Source organism: Varanus komodoensis, unplaced genomic scaffold (assembly GCF_004798865.1).
Source record: "Varanus komodoensis strain SLA01 unplaced genomic scaffold, ASM479886v1 scaffold7_1, whole genome shotgun sequence".
In the NCBI taxonomy this organism is placed as follows: Eukaryota; Metazoa; Chordata; class Lepidosauria; order Squamata; family Varanidae; genus Varanus; species Varanus komodoensis.
The window spans coordinates 8,717,562-8,734,124 of record NW_025336479.1 but is presented as its reverse complement, the minus strand read 5'-3'; the positions used below and the strand labels follow the sequence as shown (position 1 = coordinate 8,734,124).

The 16,563-nt window shown below is 49.5% G+C and overlaps 1 protein-coding gene across 1 annotated transcript in view; it reads left to right on the top strand.

Moving 5' to 3' along the window:
* Nucleotides 1-4,595: 4,595 nt before the first annotated feature.
* The window catches only part of USP43 (ubiquitin specific peptidase 43), a 108,138-nt gene continuing 96,170 nt past the window's right edge, over nt 4,596-16,563 (top strand). The window contains exon 1 of the mRNA XM_044454082.1: nt 4,596-5,192. Coding sequence (XP_044310017.1) covers nt 4,596-5,192 — 597 coding nt within the window. The remainder of the gene's footprint in view (nt 5,193-16,563) is intronic.

Below are 16,563 nucleotides of genomic sequence, written 5' to 3'. Positions count from 1 at the left end.
GTACAGTTTGAGAGAGATTCCACATTTTGTAAGGTAACTGGGGGCAGTGTGGTATGTTTTGAGAGGTTTTGGGCAAAGCAGAGAAGGAATTTGAATTCAGCCCTTTTTGTCTCCTAGATCTCCAGATGTTCTTCTTTGATGGAGCTTGATTTATTGCTGCCTCTGTGTTCCCTTGCAAAGAACTGGAGGCAGCATCCATAGCTTCTTCTCCCTTTTATCCTCACAACAACAGCCCTGTGAGGTTGATGAAGCTGAGGGTCACTGACTGGGCCAAGGTTACCCAGTGAGCTGAGTGAGAACAAGAACACAGATCTCCCAAGTCCTGGTCCTAACACTTTAACCACTATCCCACACGAGGCCGTCTCCTCCACAGGGCAACAGAGTGAACGTGGATGAGAACTGCACTCATTTAGAGGGAATCTTCTCTTTAATCCATGTGCTTGCTCATCCATATGCATTGGCCAAACAATTCTGTGGAACAAAAAGAGACAAAAGCTGGTAAATGGGAAGTCCTGTTTGGGACAGATGGACCTGGACATCTGGTGGGCTGCTTCCAGGCCTTTGCTAACTGGTGCTCCAGGAGAAGGTTTCCCCTCGAGCTTGAAAACCTGCATGTAAATAACCTGCCCTTGAGCTTAGTACTTGATTCTGCAAATGCAGAAGGCTGACAGGCAGAGGTTGAACTAGAAGTGGGAAGGCAGCTTGCTTTTCTTCTCTGGCCATCTGATTTAACGTCAGTTGTACAGGTTCCAGGAATCCTACCAGCAAACAATTTCTGATGAAAATGAAGTGTACAAGTGAGAGAGGGTTGGGCCTTGCTCTGCACTAAGCACACCATCATCATGTTCTGGGAAATCTGAAAGCTGTTAGAAAGACATGACCCAGGCTGATAGTTCTACGCAGCTCTGTATTTACTTTTGCTTTCAAGAAAGAGTATAGCACGCCAGTTCTGCATTTGGCTCCTTGTTGTTGTTTGTTTAAAGAGGAAATGGAAGGTCAAATACCAGTACAACAGTTGCTAATACAGAATGGTATTACACAGGCAAGAGGGCTCATAAGAGAAGGAAGAAACAGTCAGCTGTACACATTTTTACATCCAGATCGTACTAAATACAATTTTAGATCTAGTTAGGGTGATAGTTCATTTAGAGATGGGCATTCCAGGGGCCCAGAGAGGAGAAGGGTGCTGGCAGTGCCTTAGCCTCTCTTCCTTGCAAAGAAAGGAAGGACATTTCTTTGGGGGGGGGGGTGAGGGTGGCGTGGAGGCAATCCTAGTCTCAGTGCTCTTCCTGCCATCTATGGGAAATGCATTTGGATGGCCCTCTGAGGACTGTGTCCTAGAAGGATCTGTGACACTACAGCTGGCTCTCCCATGTTCCTTTTACTGTGCTGGGCCACTGCTGGACTGAAACTGGGAGTCCCCTTTGAAAGCCACCTCCAAAAAGATGAGAAAGAGCCATGCCCGGGGGCTCAAAGGAGCCTTGACTTATTTAGGATGCAATCTTACGTGTGTTTAGACTAGAAACTGGAGAAGGTTGGTGTCTCAAGTAGTCAGACTGGGTTATTCCCTGGACCATCATCAAATTGCACCAAGTTCTATCCTCTGGGTCCTGTTAAGTCTTAAATGGGAATTTAGCTGGTGTGTCTGACTTAAAGGCAGACCATTCATTCAAATTTCCAGGTGACCGTATTCACAGTACAATCATATGCTTGTCTTCTCGGGAGTTCTGCTGAATGCAGTCAGACTTTTTCCTGGGTTAAATGTCTACAGTAAGATTGCGCCCCTGGTCATCTTTTAGTGGGCGAGTTTCAGTTTTGTCAACAATGCAACCTGTGTTCATGCAGAAAGACTGCCAACTCTCAGAAAACCAAAAGTCCTCAAGTATAGTAACATTAAGATCTGAACACCGCATACAGTTCTTTGATCACAGGCATGAAGCCAATCTGAGCACTGCACAGTGATTTCAAGCAACTGCCATTCCCTAATACACATAAATTTGCTTTTAGATTGAACAATTTCTGTGACAGGCTTGTGGCAACAAGCAAAGTAGTTATGTGGCCAGGAAAAAGGCAGGAAGGCGATGTCTACCCCGGGCCCCTGATCTGGTGAACTGTCCCTCCTCTCCTACCATAAATTGCCCCATAAAAGTGTCATGACTTTTTTTAAAATGCATGATTCTGTCAAAGTATCTTTATTCTACCTATAAGCTGCACTGGAAGGATTTCTGTCCTGAAGCGTGGGAGGTCTGTAATTGCAATACAGAGTAAAGTGTGGCTGGGAGTATTGGCCTGAGGCTTGGGAGACGCACGTTCTGCTCCCCACTCCATTGGGTCACTTTGGGCCTAACTCTCAGCCTAACCTCCCTCACAAGGACTTTGTGAGATGAAATGGAGAACCTTTGGGTTGCTTTGGGTTCCTTGCAAAAGGGGGAAAAAGTGGGAAATAAAAGTAATAATGACTTTTAAAAGGGACGGTGTCCCTATGTGCCCACTTTGCAATGTGCTCTGCCCATGTTTATTATTCTGCCAACATGGATGGAGCAGCAGCATTAAGTTCAGTTGTGCTGGCCTTGTGTGACAACCTGTCACGCGGTGGCTCCACCATGTGCTGAACTAGTGACTGAGGTTTGTGCTGGCCCAGCATATTCCGAGCAACCAAAGCATTATCACAGCAGCCCTTACAACAACCCTGTAAAGAAGGTCAGGATTTCGCATCTCGATAATCATCAAAGCAGAGGGCCTAAGGGCGCCCTATGGACTCATGGCAATAGAAACTCGAATGGGATTCTGGACAGATACACTGAAACTGCAGTCTCGACATGCCTGCTTGGTATTGTGCACATTTTCTAATCTATGGGATGATTCACTTAACCATTAGATTTGCGGGGGCTGCTTGAAGTCCTTGTGTGCATCAGCGTTTTTCCTGTCTGCAGCTGCTACCACACACAGTGTTAGATTGCCTGCAATTGCAAGCCACCGAAGGACGAGTTCTTCAGGTGCTTCCAGAAGAGGCTTTCATTGCAACATTGCCCTGCAAGAAAACGGAATCTAAAAATTCCACGCCTCTCTGCTTGCACACGGTAGCAAAGCATGGGTTAATGACTCTGTTGTTTGTCTGGCATGTGCTCCTGCCCTTTCAATCAGCAGCTGCTCTGTGATGTCTGAACCTGTAGATCAGCAATAAATTGGAGGCTAACTGTGGGTTGCTTAGCCCATAGTGTCTGGACTGAAACATCACAGAGCTGGGCTGATGGGAGGCTGCAGATGCAGGCTGGCAGTCTTATGCACAGTGGCAACTCATGGATGGATGGAATGATTGTGAGAGCGGCAATTTTATGGGGCCCCAGTGGCTGCTGCCTTCCACTCGTTGCTCTCTCCTGCTTTTCCACCAATCTTTCTTTTTCAGTATTGCAGACAAGTGAAACGGGAAATGCTTCTGATCCGTAGTGCTGGCAGCCCAACCGACTAGGCTGCTTGGATGCACCTAACAGGTGAACTCGGGAGATCTCAGGGGAGGCATTGCCAGCATGTTTGCTCCCCACATCAGCACCACCTGGCAGCAACCCTCTTGCTGGCTCCACTCACAGGGGCTGCTTGGTCCGGATCTTACTGGAGTCCTGTGAAGTGTATCTAGTAAGAGGCGGCAATTCACGCCACCCTGCTCTACAGTCCTACATACCCCCACCTTGGGATAAGCCACAGATGCCCGCACCAGGCCAATGTGCACTGGACTGTGCATTCTGGGCTGCACCTGTGGGTTTGCGGTGCTTCGCAGAACCGATCGATCCCACAGCTCTGCCGGCTCACGCGCAGGACGCGCAAACCAGAGGCCTGGGGCTAAGGCAGGGCAGCCGTCCTTGAAGAGCCGGGCGCTCCTTGAGACCGATGCCCACCGCCCCCTCCGGCGCACGGGGCAGAGGCTGCGCAAGTGGCCCGGCCACTTCCCCACGACTCCCGCGGGCTCGCCGCTGCGCGCACCCGCCAGCCTCGCCCGCATCTGAGCCAGCGAAGCGGAGGCTGGGGCCGGGCAGGTTGCACGGGGGCAGCCGCGCCGTGGCACCGTCGCCACGCCCTTCGCTGGAAGCATCTGCCCGTGCCTGCCAGCTGCGCCCGCCTCCTGCCCAGCCTGGTCAAGCCGATCCGCGCCGCGCGCCTGCCAGGCTCCCGGAGATGCCACTTCTGGCAAGCAGCAGCAACGCCTCGCTCGCAAAAATGCAGCCTCTCCCCCGCTGAAGCGGGCGGGAAGCGCCGAGCAGAGGGAGGCGCCTGGCGCCGCACCTCCGAACTCAGCCCCCGGCTGCTGCACTTCCTCGGGCGCTCCCGATCTCGCGGGGAACTAAGGAGGCGGGAAAAGCAACGTGCCCCTTCGCGCCGCGGGCAGAGGAAGATGCCCGCCGCCTGCCCCTGGCCATGAGCTCGGCCCGCTCCTCTCCGCCTCCTTGCCCAGCCCAGCCCAGCCCAGCCGGCAGCCGCGGGGGGCGGGCGGAGCGGCTCGGAGCGCACGGGGAGGCGGAGGGCGCAGGTAGCCGAGGCGGCGGCGGCGGCGGCTCCTGGCGGCAGTTGGCGGAGCAGCGGATCGCCGCAGTGTGGCCCCGATGGGCGAGCTCGAGGCGAGGGACTCGCTCGGGCCCGGCGCGCAGACCCCGCCGGGCAGGGCCCGCGGCTGCGAGAGCCACCACGCCGGGGCCGGGCGCCGCCGCAGAGCCGTGCGCGCCCTGAGCAGGCTGGCCCGCCGTCTCCTGCAAACTTTGCGGGGGGCGCGGCAGCAGCGGCGGCGGGAAGGCGCCGAGGCGGAGGACGACGAAGGCGGCTTTAAGCGCCCGCCGGGACCCGACCGCGACCGCGGTCAAGCAGGTGGCGGCGGCGGCGGCAGCGGCACCCGGCGCCTGTCGCTGGGCGCGCTGAGCCCACCCCCGGGGGCCAGTTCCGGGGACCCGCGCCCGCTCACCCCCGGCGCGCAGGGGCTCAAGAACCACGGCAACACGTGCTTCCTGAACGCCGTGGTGCAGTGCCTGAGCCACACGGAATTGCTCGCCGCCTTCCTCCTGCTCGCGCTGCCCGACCAGCAGGGGCCCCCCAGGCCGGGCTCGGGCTCGGGCTCCGGCTCCGGGGAGGTCACGCAGCACTTGGCGGCGCTCGTTCGCGCCCTCTGGACCCTCGAGTACACGCCGCAGCTCTCCGCAGACTTTAAGGTAGGCGCGGGGGGGGGGCGGGTAAGCGAGGGGGGAGGGCGCTTGTCTTCCTACGGCTGGGCAGGGACTTCGGTAAAGCAAATCCCCCCCTCCCCCGAGTGGTGAGGTGAGGAGGAAGAAAGCTCCGTGAATAACGCCTGCATCCTCCGCAGCCACCTGTAACCCTCCGTGCAAGCACTTTTGATTTAACCGTGCCTTGATCTCAGTTCGGAGAGCTCCGAATCTAAGATCGTTGCTCCGATCTCAAGTCAGAGTGAAGTCCGCCGGAGCCTGTGCCTAGAAACGGGGCGCCGGAGCCCGGCGCGCCCACACGTGAATTCTCACTCTCAGCCTCGCTGAGGGCCTTCCAAGTGGCCTCCCGGCTCTCAAAAGCCTCCCCTGGGCAGGTGAGGAGGCTCTCCTCGCTTACATTCACCTTTCTGGCCAGCGACCTGCCTAGTTGCACCGTACCTGCCCTTTCATGTAAAGCAGCTCGCTCGCGTTCCTGTGCAGGCCGATTCGGCAGCGTACCGAGGGCAGGCTGATTGCCTACCGCGAAGGAGATGGTACTGCTAACCAACAGCTGGGTGCCTGGGCTGCTCCAGAGAGTTCAGAGATGAAATAACTAAAGGCTGTTTCGGAGGGGGTGGGAAATCCGTGCTTTTGGTGAGTTTTCAACTCAGAGGCTAATGGTGGGTTCATCCTGGAGCAGCTTGATCTGCTCAGTGTTCTCTGCGAGGATAATGGTTGCTGTGGGATGGGCTGCTGGTCATGTCTTTGCCCGCTGTCGGGATGCCAGGAAAAGCACGCTTTCAGTCTCTGTGGAGTGTCTAGCTGTGAGAGGGTACTAGAGAAAGGTTGGCGTGCTACAGAGAGATCCTGTTGAAGGGCATCGTGTCTGGCTGGCTCGGCTGCCTCTTTGCTCTGAGCAAAGGCACCGGGCGTAAGGTGCACTGGGCAGGTAGTAGCTGCAAAGCGTTGTACATCTGGGAAGCCCTGCTGCACTTAATGGGGCTCAGCATTTCTATGGTGCTTTGAAGCTGAAGCTCAGATATTTAATACGATTGTGTAACTGCTGTGGAACTCCTTGAACACCTTTCGCTCGTATCACAGACAGGGAGCCGAACATGGCCAGCAGGTGGGGAGCAAAGATCAGAGAGGCTGAAGCACCGAGCTGGCCCATCTCTCTCCTGCAGAGCGCTGTGCCAGCCTCATGCCAGCGTGGGAAGCGGAGGCGTCTCCGTATGTCAGATGCTGCCACCGGGGCAGAAGGGCTGCACTGTTTGATCTGGCCTTCTTGCTCCCTTGCCCTGGTCCGTTTATGGGGTCGTAAAGCAACTGCTGGGACAGGGAGGAGAAAGATCTCCATTAGTGCCGGCAGTTTGCAGATAGGTCAGTTTATGGTTTGGAGAATGAGATTCTGTTGCTCAGAAGCATGAGCTGGGTGAAAGAGAGATTGTGTAGTCTGCCCACCTCGTCGGTCACAGGGTATGCTTTCCTTCACGGTAATCCCCATGCGGTTGCAAGGAAGTCCTGTGGAATATGGGTCATGGGTGTGGCTTGCAGGTGGGCCTCCATCCAGCTGTTAATAGAGCCAGGCAGTGTAGGTGAGATGCCCCAGCTGCACGGCTGCTTCACCTGGAAGGCTGCCTTTGGACCAGTGCACTGAGCTAGCAGTTTGTCAGGCTGACTTGTTTAAATCGCTGCCGCTTTACTTCCCATGCACCGTACAGGGCTGGATTAGCAATAGAGAAAGAGGCCTTTCCTCCAGGAGGGGGAGTGAGAGGAGCTGGGATTGCAGAGAAGGAATTTCCGGGGGGGGGGGGGGGAGAACTTTTTTGCGAGGAGGGAGAGGAATTCATTCCCTAGAAAAGTGGACTTAGGAAAGGTGGGATTAGGAGGCCCCCGGGACAGAAGGCTTCTCATTTCTGTTTGTTGTTTGAGGCTATTAATTGTTCACTCCTGTTGACAGATTGGATTTCTTTGGAGGTGTGCTTTTTCTATCCCTGATACTCACACTTGGCTGCTGGCTATCAGAGGTGGTTTGAAGCAGAATGCCTGAGCCATCTCTGGCTTTGGCAAAATCTCATGTTCCTAATCTTTGACAGTCCTGCTGATACCAGGATGGGTATATGTGTGCATGCATATGGCGCCTTCTGCCTTAATGTGGGAGCAGCTGCTTTCAAAGGTGACATTGTTTCAGTTTTGTCTTTTTTCCCCCAATGTAAGAAAACTGTACGCTATGGAGGAAGTCCAGGTGTATACTGGGTTACAGGTACGCTTTAGAATCCTGCAGGATTTCATTATACAGTTGTTTCTGGAAACACAGTTTTCAGGTTCTACAGGAGATAAATATGAAAGTAGAAAATTAAGTAACAATTAACATAAGTACACAACCCAAAAATGGTTTGTGTTCTGGACTATGAACAAGGGCATAGGTTCTGTACTACAGATGTCAAACTGTAGTGTTTTATTTCCATATCGAGTGCACACTTCCTCACATTCACAAGTGCACTTAAAATGACTGGTTTATACTGGATGTGAAGTTCTGAAGCCTTTGGAAGCTTATGGGAGAGAGGAGGACTGGTGGTGGAAGGAGAATTTGAAGAGCAACATTTTTGTAGATGCAGGAGGAAGAAACTGTTTCCAGGACACCATTGTTTGATGACTGCATGTGTGAATGAGCAACTGCAGATCTGTCACCACGGAAATAAACATGTCCATGCCCCCCCCCCCCCCGCCCCATGTCACCTCAGATACAAGCTTTCACACTCTCATTTGCTGGTCATCCTATGCTGAGTAAACAAACAGTGTTAGCGGATAAGCGTGCAGGTTTGCAAATAGTTTTGCCCTGATTTTGAGGGATGGAAAAATGCAGTTTGTACTTTCAAAGGTGGAGCTTCTCACGTTTTTTCTTCTGTGCCAGAGATATACAACTTATCCCTCCAGAACCTTACCTGTATCCCCATAGGTGCCCTGACCCACTTGCCTGGGCACCCTTCCCCCTCCCTTTGCAAACCTAATACAGAACCCCCTGCCACAGCTAAGAGTGATTTGCATCAGGATAACTGCATTGTGTATATGTGTATTCGGTCCCCTACCCCTGAGGCATGATCTCTTGTGGCCCTCGGGGCTGAAATGGTTGGGCACAGTTTTCTGCCATCAGCCTCTGTGCAGGAAAGCTATGTTGCCTAATGTAATTGCCATCATGCAGATTTGTCTATTTATTTATTTATAAAATTTGTATGCCGTCCAATTACTTGCGTCTCTGGATGGCTTACAGCATAAATTGACAACCCACTCTGGCTGCAAGTTAATAAAAGTACAATAGTACGATTCAATATTAAAACATATTGATTAAATAAAAAGGTCTTGACCTGGCGCCAAAAAACATATACTGACGGCGCCAGGCAGAACTCTCTCGGGAGCGCATTCCATAGTCGGGGTGCCACCGCAGAGAAGGCCCTCCTCCTGGTACTCTGTCTCCTGGCCTCTTTCGAAGAGGGTTCCCAGAGGAGGGCCTCTGCTGCCAATCTTAGGAGGTGGGACGGCATGTAGGGAAAAAGGCGTTCCTTTAGGTATCCTGGTCCCAAGCTGTTTAGGGTATAGCATTTATTTACACTCCCATCTGAACCAATTGGCTGTGTCATGCCTTAGAGGCCGAGGAGCAGGGCTGAATCTTCTGGGGAAAGCCATGAATGTCCTGTTTGTGGATTTACATGCACAATTACTTGGGATGGAGCGAATACCACTGAAAGCACTTGGGGCTGTCTTGTGACTAAACATCCACAGACTTGTGCTGCTGTTGCTGGTTTATACACAAACCACCACTGTTTTTAACATTACAAAAATAAAAGAAATAAGAAAGTTTCCAGTGTCACCTTGTCCACAGGTTTTGACAGAATCCATTCAACAGTCATCAGCCAACTATCAAATGCTGAGTAATCAAAACGATGTTCTTGTGTCATATGAGCCAGCCTCATGCCTTACTCGCCGTTGGCCTGGCACTCACCAACTTCTTGTGGATATTTACCTAGTGCAGGGTGTATTGGTCTGTTTATAGGATTTGGGAACTGAACCAGAGCAGGAGGAGGAGTTTTTTCAGGGACCTGATGTAAAATGTGAAAAGGATCTTCACAGTGCACTCCCCATTTCTGAAATGAGTACAAGGCAGTTTCCCACTGGAATTTTGGTTTGGGCCAGGCAGTTTCTCACACAAGCAACATTGCATTGTGAGGGTGAGTTTGGAGGATTAAAATCTCCCCCGGATCTCCCTCTCCAAAAGCTGAAAGAAAGTAATGTGTGGAACCACTGCTCAGCCTTCATCCACATTCACAGTTCTCGCTGCTGGGTGGGAGGGCCCTTTGGCGCTCACACACCCTCTGTTTGTTTATTGTGATGTCGAGCAGTGCTGTGTGCCGTGGACTGTGTTTCTAGGAAACAGCACAGCAAAGGACTCCGGGAAAGAGACCGTGCAGAAAAGAGACAGTGAGAATAAGAGAGTCCTGTTGAGAAAACCTCCGCTCTCGCTGCCATCACAGACAATTTCACATTCCTGTGGAACATAATCTGTTCTTTTCTAGTTCCATTTTCTCACATGCTTCTGAGTTACAAAGAGTTTGGGAATGAAGCGACTGCACTGAATCACATACACAAACCCCCCTGTTGTCTGGTCACCTGGGAACTGATTGCCGTAGGGAGCCTGCTTGGTAACTTTACCCTGGGAAAATGATCAGGAAGACTTGTGTGTGATGGTAGGTGCAGAGAACAGAGACTGCTCTTGGTAGGAAGAGAGGGGATCCTTGGAAGCGGAGCTCCTGCTTCCAGCATGGGCTGAGCAGGGTTGCTCTTGGAGCAGTGCTTTTAAACCCTAAAGTGCAGAACTGACTTGCTTTATAGCAGCATTGTCAAAATCATTGAATCTTTCTCTGTCAGCTTTGTCACTCTGGGGCTAGCTTTGAGCCTTTCTGCATTCTCAAAGGAAATTTTCTCTCAATTGCAATTGGCACCTAGCCTGCTATTCCTGCAAGTCCTGGTCACTGGTGCACCCCACGATTTTATCCCAGTGCTGGTGGGTTCCTCCGGTAACAGTTTTTCAAAACAAAAGTTTGAACGGCAACCAGGATGCTCCTAGTCTGCCTGTACTGTGAAGTTTTAGGAATTAAAGAAAATCCTTCCTGAATGTCAACAGCAAGCTGCTGAGTACGAAAAAATCCCTCCGACATCACCAGAGTGCAGGCTCTGGAATCCGCCAGTGGGAAGCTAGCCTGGAATTCCCTAGAGGTGTGTCAATTGTTGTAGCTTCCAGTTGTAGCAGACTGGTCAGAAAGGGATAGTAAATGCTGGTGTGTGTGTGTGTGGGGGGGGGGAGATTGTATGAAAGGAAGCAGGTGTGACACAACCCTGACTTAGGGTGTTTGTGCATGATGTGTGTGTGTGGGGGGGGGTAGGCAGGTGGGGAGCAAAATGAGACACAGGAAGGGCAGCAGTGCTTAACCTTTTCATGGCCCACCATTTATTTGACTGAATCTTTACAAACTCACTATGGGAACAGTGGGTTGGGGAGAGTAGGGATTTTGGCACTGACCATCCAGTGGTGTGTGAATTAAGAATTAAGCACTGCTTCTCTGTGCAAAATACCCTCTTCCCAAGCTGCTTTGATAGAATCATTGAGTTGGAAGGGACCTTGGAGGTTGTCCAGTCCAACCCTCCCATGCCTGAGAGATGGCTCTCCATAGCTGTCTGCTTAAAAACCTTGAAGGAAGAGCTTACCATGTCCCATGGCCAACTGTACTGCTATCCACATGTCTTACCATTAGGAAGCTCCTCCTGACATTAACCCTATTGGCATCCCCACAATTTCCATACATTGGCTCTAGTCGTGCCCTCTGGAGAGACCAAGTTTGCTTCATCTCCAACTGTCTTTCAGATAGTTGAAGATCATCATCATGTTGATGATCATGTTGATCATGATAGTTGATCATCAGCATCATAAAGAACCTGGACAGCCATCTGAGTGGGATGGGGTAACGTGGTGTCCTGCAACAGCAGGGGTTGGACCCGATGCCCTTCATGCCCCCTTCCAACTCTACTATTTCACGATTCTATGTCTCCTTTTAGGTTTCTCCTCGCTAGGCTAAATACACCTAGCTCTTCCAACTGTTCCTTGTTGGACTTGGTTTTCAGAATCCTTAGACAGAATCCTGGTTGCCTTTCTCTAAAAGCACTCCAGTTTGTTGATGCAGAACTCCAAATATGGCCTTGATTAGCTGCTTTCCCAAGCTTTCCCTGGTGAGGATACCTGGGACAAGGCTTCTAGTGACAACTGTGGCAAATGGTTCGGTTTCTTTTGATCCTGAGGAAAGGGAATAGTCAGGGCAAGTAGGATCCAGCTGAGGGACTTACCTAGGAAGCTTTTGTATATGGAAACAGATCATATGGTTGGCTAGCCCAGTATTACTGACCCTGACTGGCAGCCACTCTCCTGGGTTCCAAGCAGGATTCTTTCCTAGCTCTACCTGAAGGTGCGGGAACCCAGGACCATCTGCATGCAAAGCCAGTGCTCCACCACCCAGCCAGAGGTGATCCTTGGAAGTCAATCAGAATTCAAAATGGAGCCCAGCATCCCAGAAGCTTTTCCTTGGAGTTCTGAGACGCTAATTTCCCATCATTCCATTCCTATGTTTTCCCGCATTTGGCTTGTGCTTATCTCTGGGTGTTGGGATGCTCTGCTGTCATTCTGGGGCACTGTGAGTGAAGGGGCATGCGAATAATTAGCTCCACCAAGGGCTGTGTAGATGATCTTCTCATTATGACTGCCTGGAGCCATTCTCCTTCCTTCACTGGCTCCTATCAAGAGTTGGCAAATCTGGTAAGATCTGTTCTGACTGTCCTATGCTGAAAATAGTTCACATTGTCATAGCAAAGTAGTTAGAGCTAATCAGACAGATTGGATGAATGGATGGCTCTTCTCTGTTCACTCCAGATGCCTGTTGATTTGGTCTGTTCTGAGATTGTCCTGCCCGTGTTTCTTGCCCCTGTTTCTGCTGTGCCCATGCTAGAAATACCTTGTTTTCCATTGTGCTTCTGTCACCACTGACAGTGACCTTCCTTTCCATTCTTCTGACAGATTCTGATTAGCACTAAATGAAGGGTGCTGGTGGTTCTGCTGGTGGTGGGAAATGACTTCCATAGCAGGCATTCCGATTCCACTGAAACAACAAAGGAAATAGAACTTTTCAGGTTAATCCAGAAACTGGTTAATCAATTTGAGACGACTCACTCCCATGCATGCAAATGTACACATTACTTAAATCCATATTCTCTGGTTTAAATCACTGGCATATAAGAATAGCTTAAGTAACTAGTTCATGTACATTAATTAATTAATGAAATTACTGTCTTGCCCTTTTGCTAAAATAGAGCTGAAGTTGGCTAATGAGTGCCCTGTACTGATTACAAATGGATCTCAAACCATAATTTAAAAAACAAGCTTAAAAACAAATAAGTTAAAAACACAATGAAAAAGTGATATCCAGACCATTAAAAGTGATTTCAGCAATGAACAATGGCTTACCTGGACAAAACCTATCTTTGTCTGATGGCAGAAGGGAGCGTAAAAGCAAACTAGCCTTGCATGAGAAGTTGTGTAGCAGAAAAGCAGGAAATGGAATACTTCTCATATAGTGCTTGTTTCTCAGTTCTGTGGCAAACCTGAAAGTAGATGTAGCAGATTAACAGCCAGTTAACTGTGTAGAAAATTCCTAAAAGCATGTAACAGAAACAAGAAAGGGAAAACTCTTTGTGTAAGGCTCAGGTCTCTCTTATACAGCAAAACCGAAAGTGAGTAACTGTGATAACTGCAGTAGAGCTCAGGAAAAGCTCAGGAAAAGTTATGCCTTCTGTATAGCGGTACTTCTGCCAGAATGCAAGAAGTTGGCAAATGATGGCTATAAAAATTTTCCTCAGGCTTTGCCACTTGAAGAAATAATAATGCTTTTCTTCCTCTTTCAATTCTGATTTAAATATTTCAGCCACTCATATCTTGGTTATACCCACGGTCAAACACACTATGAAAGTCAACAGCTGGTTTTTATCAGCCTCATTTCCAAGGTGACCGTCTAGAGACCTGGAAATCCAGGCACCTGTCTCATTAAAAAGAAATGAATCCAGTGAAGTTTTCCCCATAATTTTGTTTCTGATCCAGAAAAAAATCCTTTGTTTAATCTCCTTATGTTTGGAAGAGTCACAGGTATAGTAGGACAGAAACAAGCTTAAATTAAAAGACCAGCATTTGGGAGGTATGGATAGATAGCTTTTAAAGGCAGAAAACACTGTTGTTACAAATCATGAAACCCTTGGGAGCACCAACAAATTTTCATACCCACTGTTGCCTTTAAACAGGTACTAGAAGTCTGCTTGTATGAAAGGATTTTTCATAGTTGCTTCTACCTGTGCATGCTCTAGATCAGCTCTGGAAGGTCCCTGATCAACCAGAACAGATCTAGGATAGATGTAATGGGATTAAGGATATGTTCTACCATTGATTTCTACTAGTGAAATTACTGGAATACTTCTTACTTCTGAGTAAATACATATTGGATTCTCTGCATATCTCACATGATATGGCCCACACTGATGCTTACTAGATACTCTATTCATAAAGCTAGTAAATAGTAGTAACTAGACCTTTTTACCTCGACAATATTTTAATAACTGTTAATATCATTTATTGTTTTTAATTCCTACAGCCAGGGGGAATCTGGATTTTATATGTATTATTTATATGTTGCTTGTTTATTATGTTGGAAGCCGTCCCGAGGCTTATGCGAATGGGACGGCATACAAAAACTCCAAATAAATACATACATACATACATACTGCTGCATGTAACGCAAAGCAGAGTAACCAGCCCATCTAACCAGATTTCAGGTGCCTTCTCTTTTGTGATACATAGAATCACCCAGAGATATTGCTGAGAGTGATGTTTTATTATGGTAATATTCCCAAGCAAGTCTGTATTTAATTTCTGTTTAATAGGTTGGCTATTATGTGGCCATAAGGCTTCAGTGATGTGGATGTTTCACTGTATGTTAAAGATAAGTATCTGGAGGGCAGATCTGTTAATACACAGTATGCCGTGTAGATCCATTAATAATCAAGTGCTTGTTAGTGTTTAATTGTTCTTCAGCGCTGGCATGTGGGCAAGAGGCTTTGCTGGGGGAAGAAGGGAAAAAGTTCAAGCGGCTTCTGCTGTCCTCTCTCGCAGGACTGTGTTGCCCACCCTTAGGGCAGCCTGCTGTGACACACGATTGCGGACAGGTTCGGTCTCCTTGGAGGTTGAACTGAAATGCATCAGAGCCAGGATGACTGTGGCTTAGACGAACTCTCAGCTAACCACTTAGAGCGCTTCCTGCCTAGGCCAGCCTGGGTGGATGGTGACAGTTCAGAGCTTGGGAACCCTTCCTTTGCTCAGGAAGCTGCTGCAGACGGCATGGGCGGCTGCTCGCAGGGTGGAAGCTCTCGGTTGATTTTAGTCCAGGCCATTTCAGCGGAGCTCTTGCAGTGAGCTGTGTTGGCTGCCTGGTATCTAGTACTGCCTTGTACACCTGCATCCCAGCACGGCCTGGCACAATGCCCCTGGCTTTTTGCTGCATATTTCCAGGCTCTTAGCATTCTTGTCTTGGCATTCTGAGTGTTGCACTTAAACAAGCAGAGCAGTATTAAGGGAACAGCTTGCTCTCAAAATAGAGCGAGTGGGAGAGGTGAGTGTGGAATGGTGGGATGTACTGGAAGAAACGAATCCTTAAGGAATGGGAGTGCCTCAGATCAAACAGGGAGGATGGAAAGAAGGCAGCGTGGCATTGATTACTGGGGAGAGATGTTGGGTACAAAGAAGGAATGGCCACCTATTTCATGCCATGTGTGAGGCCAGAGATAACTGGCTTGCTGCTATTGAAGACAGACTATGGGAGGAGATGTAGCTTCTTTTTCTAATTCATCTGCGCTTTCTTTATAGCCTTAAAAATAAAGCAATTCCCTCTGTGATGATGGCATCACAGCAGATTTGTACATTTAGTCCAGAGCAACTACATTATCAGCATTCACAAATCACTGTTGCTGATAACACAAACATCTTGACATAGGTAAGCTAATTAACACATGGAGTGTGATATTAAAAAAACAAAAAACCATGCCCATTATCCTGATTCAAGCAGCTGGTGATAAAACTGGACTTTGGATTTCACCTTGCAGCGTAACCCCCACTGCTTCGTGAGTGGTCCCTGTCAGCTCTTAATGTAATTGCCACTCTCTGTGCTTTCTGCATTCCATTTCCCTCTGACTTTCCTGTTTGCCCTTTCTGTCTGTGTGACTCTGCATGCCTGCGTATCTGCAACTTAGGATAACATTTCACGTGCGTGATGAAATGGACTGTAATCCAAGAAACTTACGCCATAATAAATTTGTAAATAAAATCTTTGAAGGTGCCACAATACTAGTTTTGTTCCACGAGACCAAAGTGGGTACTTCTCTGGAAGCAAATACGTTGCACGACTGATGGTTCAGCTGTGCAGTGCTGTGCCTCAGGTTCCTCCCTACAGATGAAGAATGGTAGCACTTCTTAGCATCCTATCTGGTAGCAGGGTGGTGATGGAGGAGCTGATGGGATAAGATCAGAAGAACTCATGCAGCTGCTGGTGAGCGAAGGCACAAAGACGGCTCTGTCTGGGTGAGAGCGGCCTCATTTCCAAAGGGGCCAGCTCCTGTTTACGTGACAGAGCTCCAGGGCAGGCAGAAAGATGTAGCGATCGTGTTGCGTTTATGCCAGTCACATGGCGGTTAAAGGCATTGGTCCCTGAACAGAAAAAGCTACTTCTTGGAGTTTTCCGGCTTGGGGCAAGCTAGGTGGGTTGCACATGGAGCTGCAACTGACCAGATGCCTCTTCACACTGGAGCCCTTACGCCTTCCATGTTGGCAGCAACACACAGCAGAAGGGGCTGGCTTCGCTTTGTGAACAAGGTGGGGTTGCTTGCTGAAGCGCTCAGGATTGGGGCCTCTGGGGCCGGGGGAGCAAAGTGGTCCTGGCAGGCAAAGGGGAGGAGGACCCCAGTCTCCTTCAGTCATCTTCTTGGATTCTTAATGGTGTTGCTGTGGTTGTCATGGCAACTGTTGGGCGGCTCAGTGGCAGGCAATGCTTGTGCTCATCTCCTGTGGAGCTGCACCAGGGATCGATTTAGCATCCTTACCTATTGCAGCGGCAATGAACTGTGCCGCACTTTTCCCACCTGGCCAAATATCAGCAAGGGTCAAGCTGCAGAAGGGCAGACCCCACAATTTAGAGACTAGGGGTTTGGATTTTTGAAAAACAAAAATGGTAAATAGGTGGGTCAA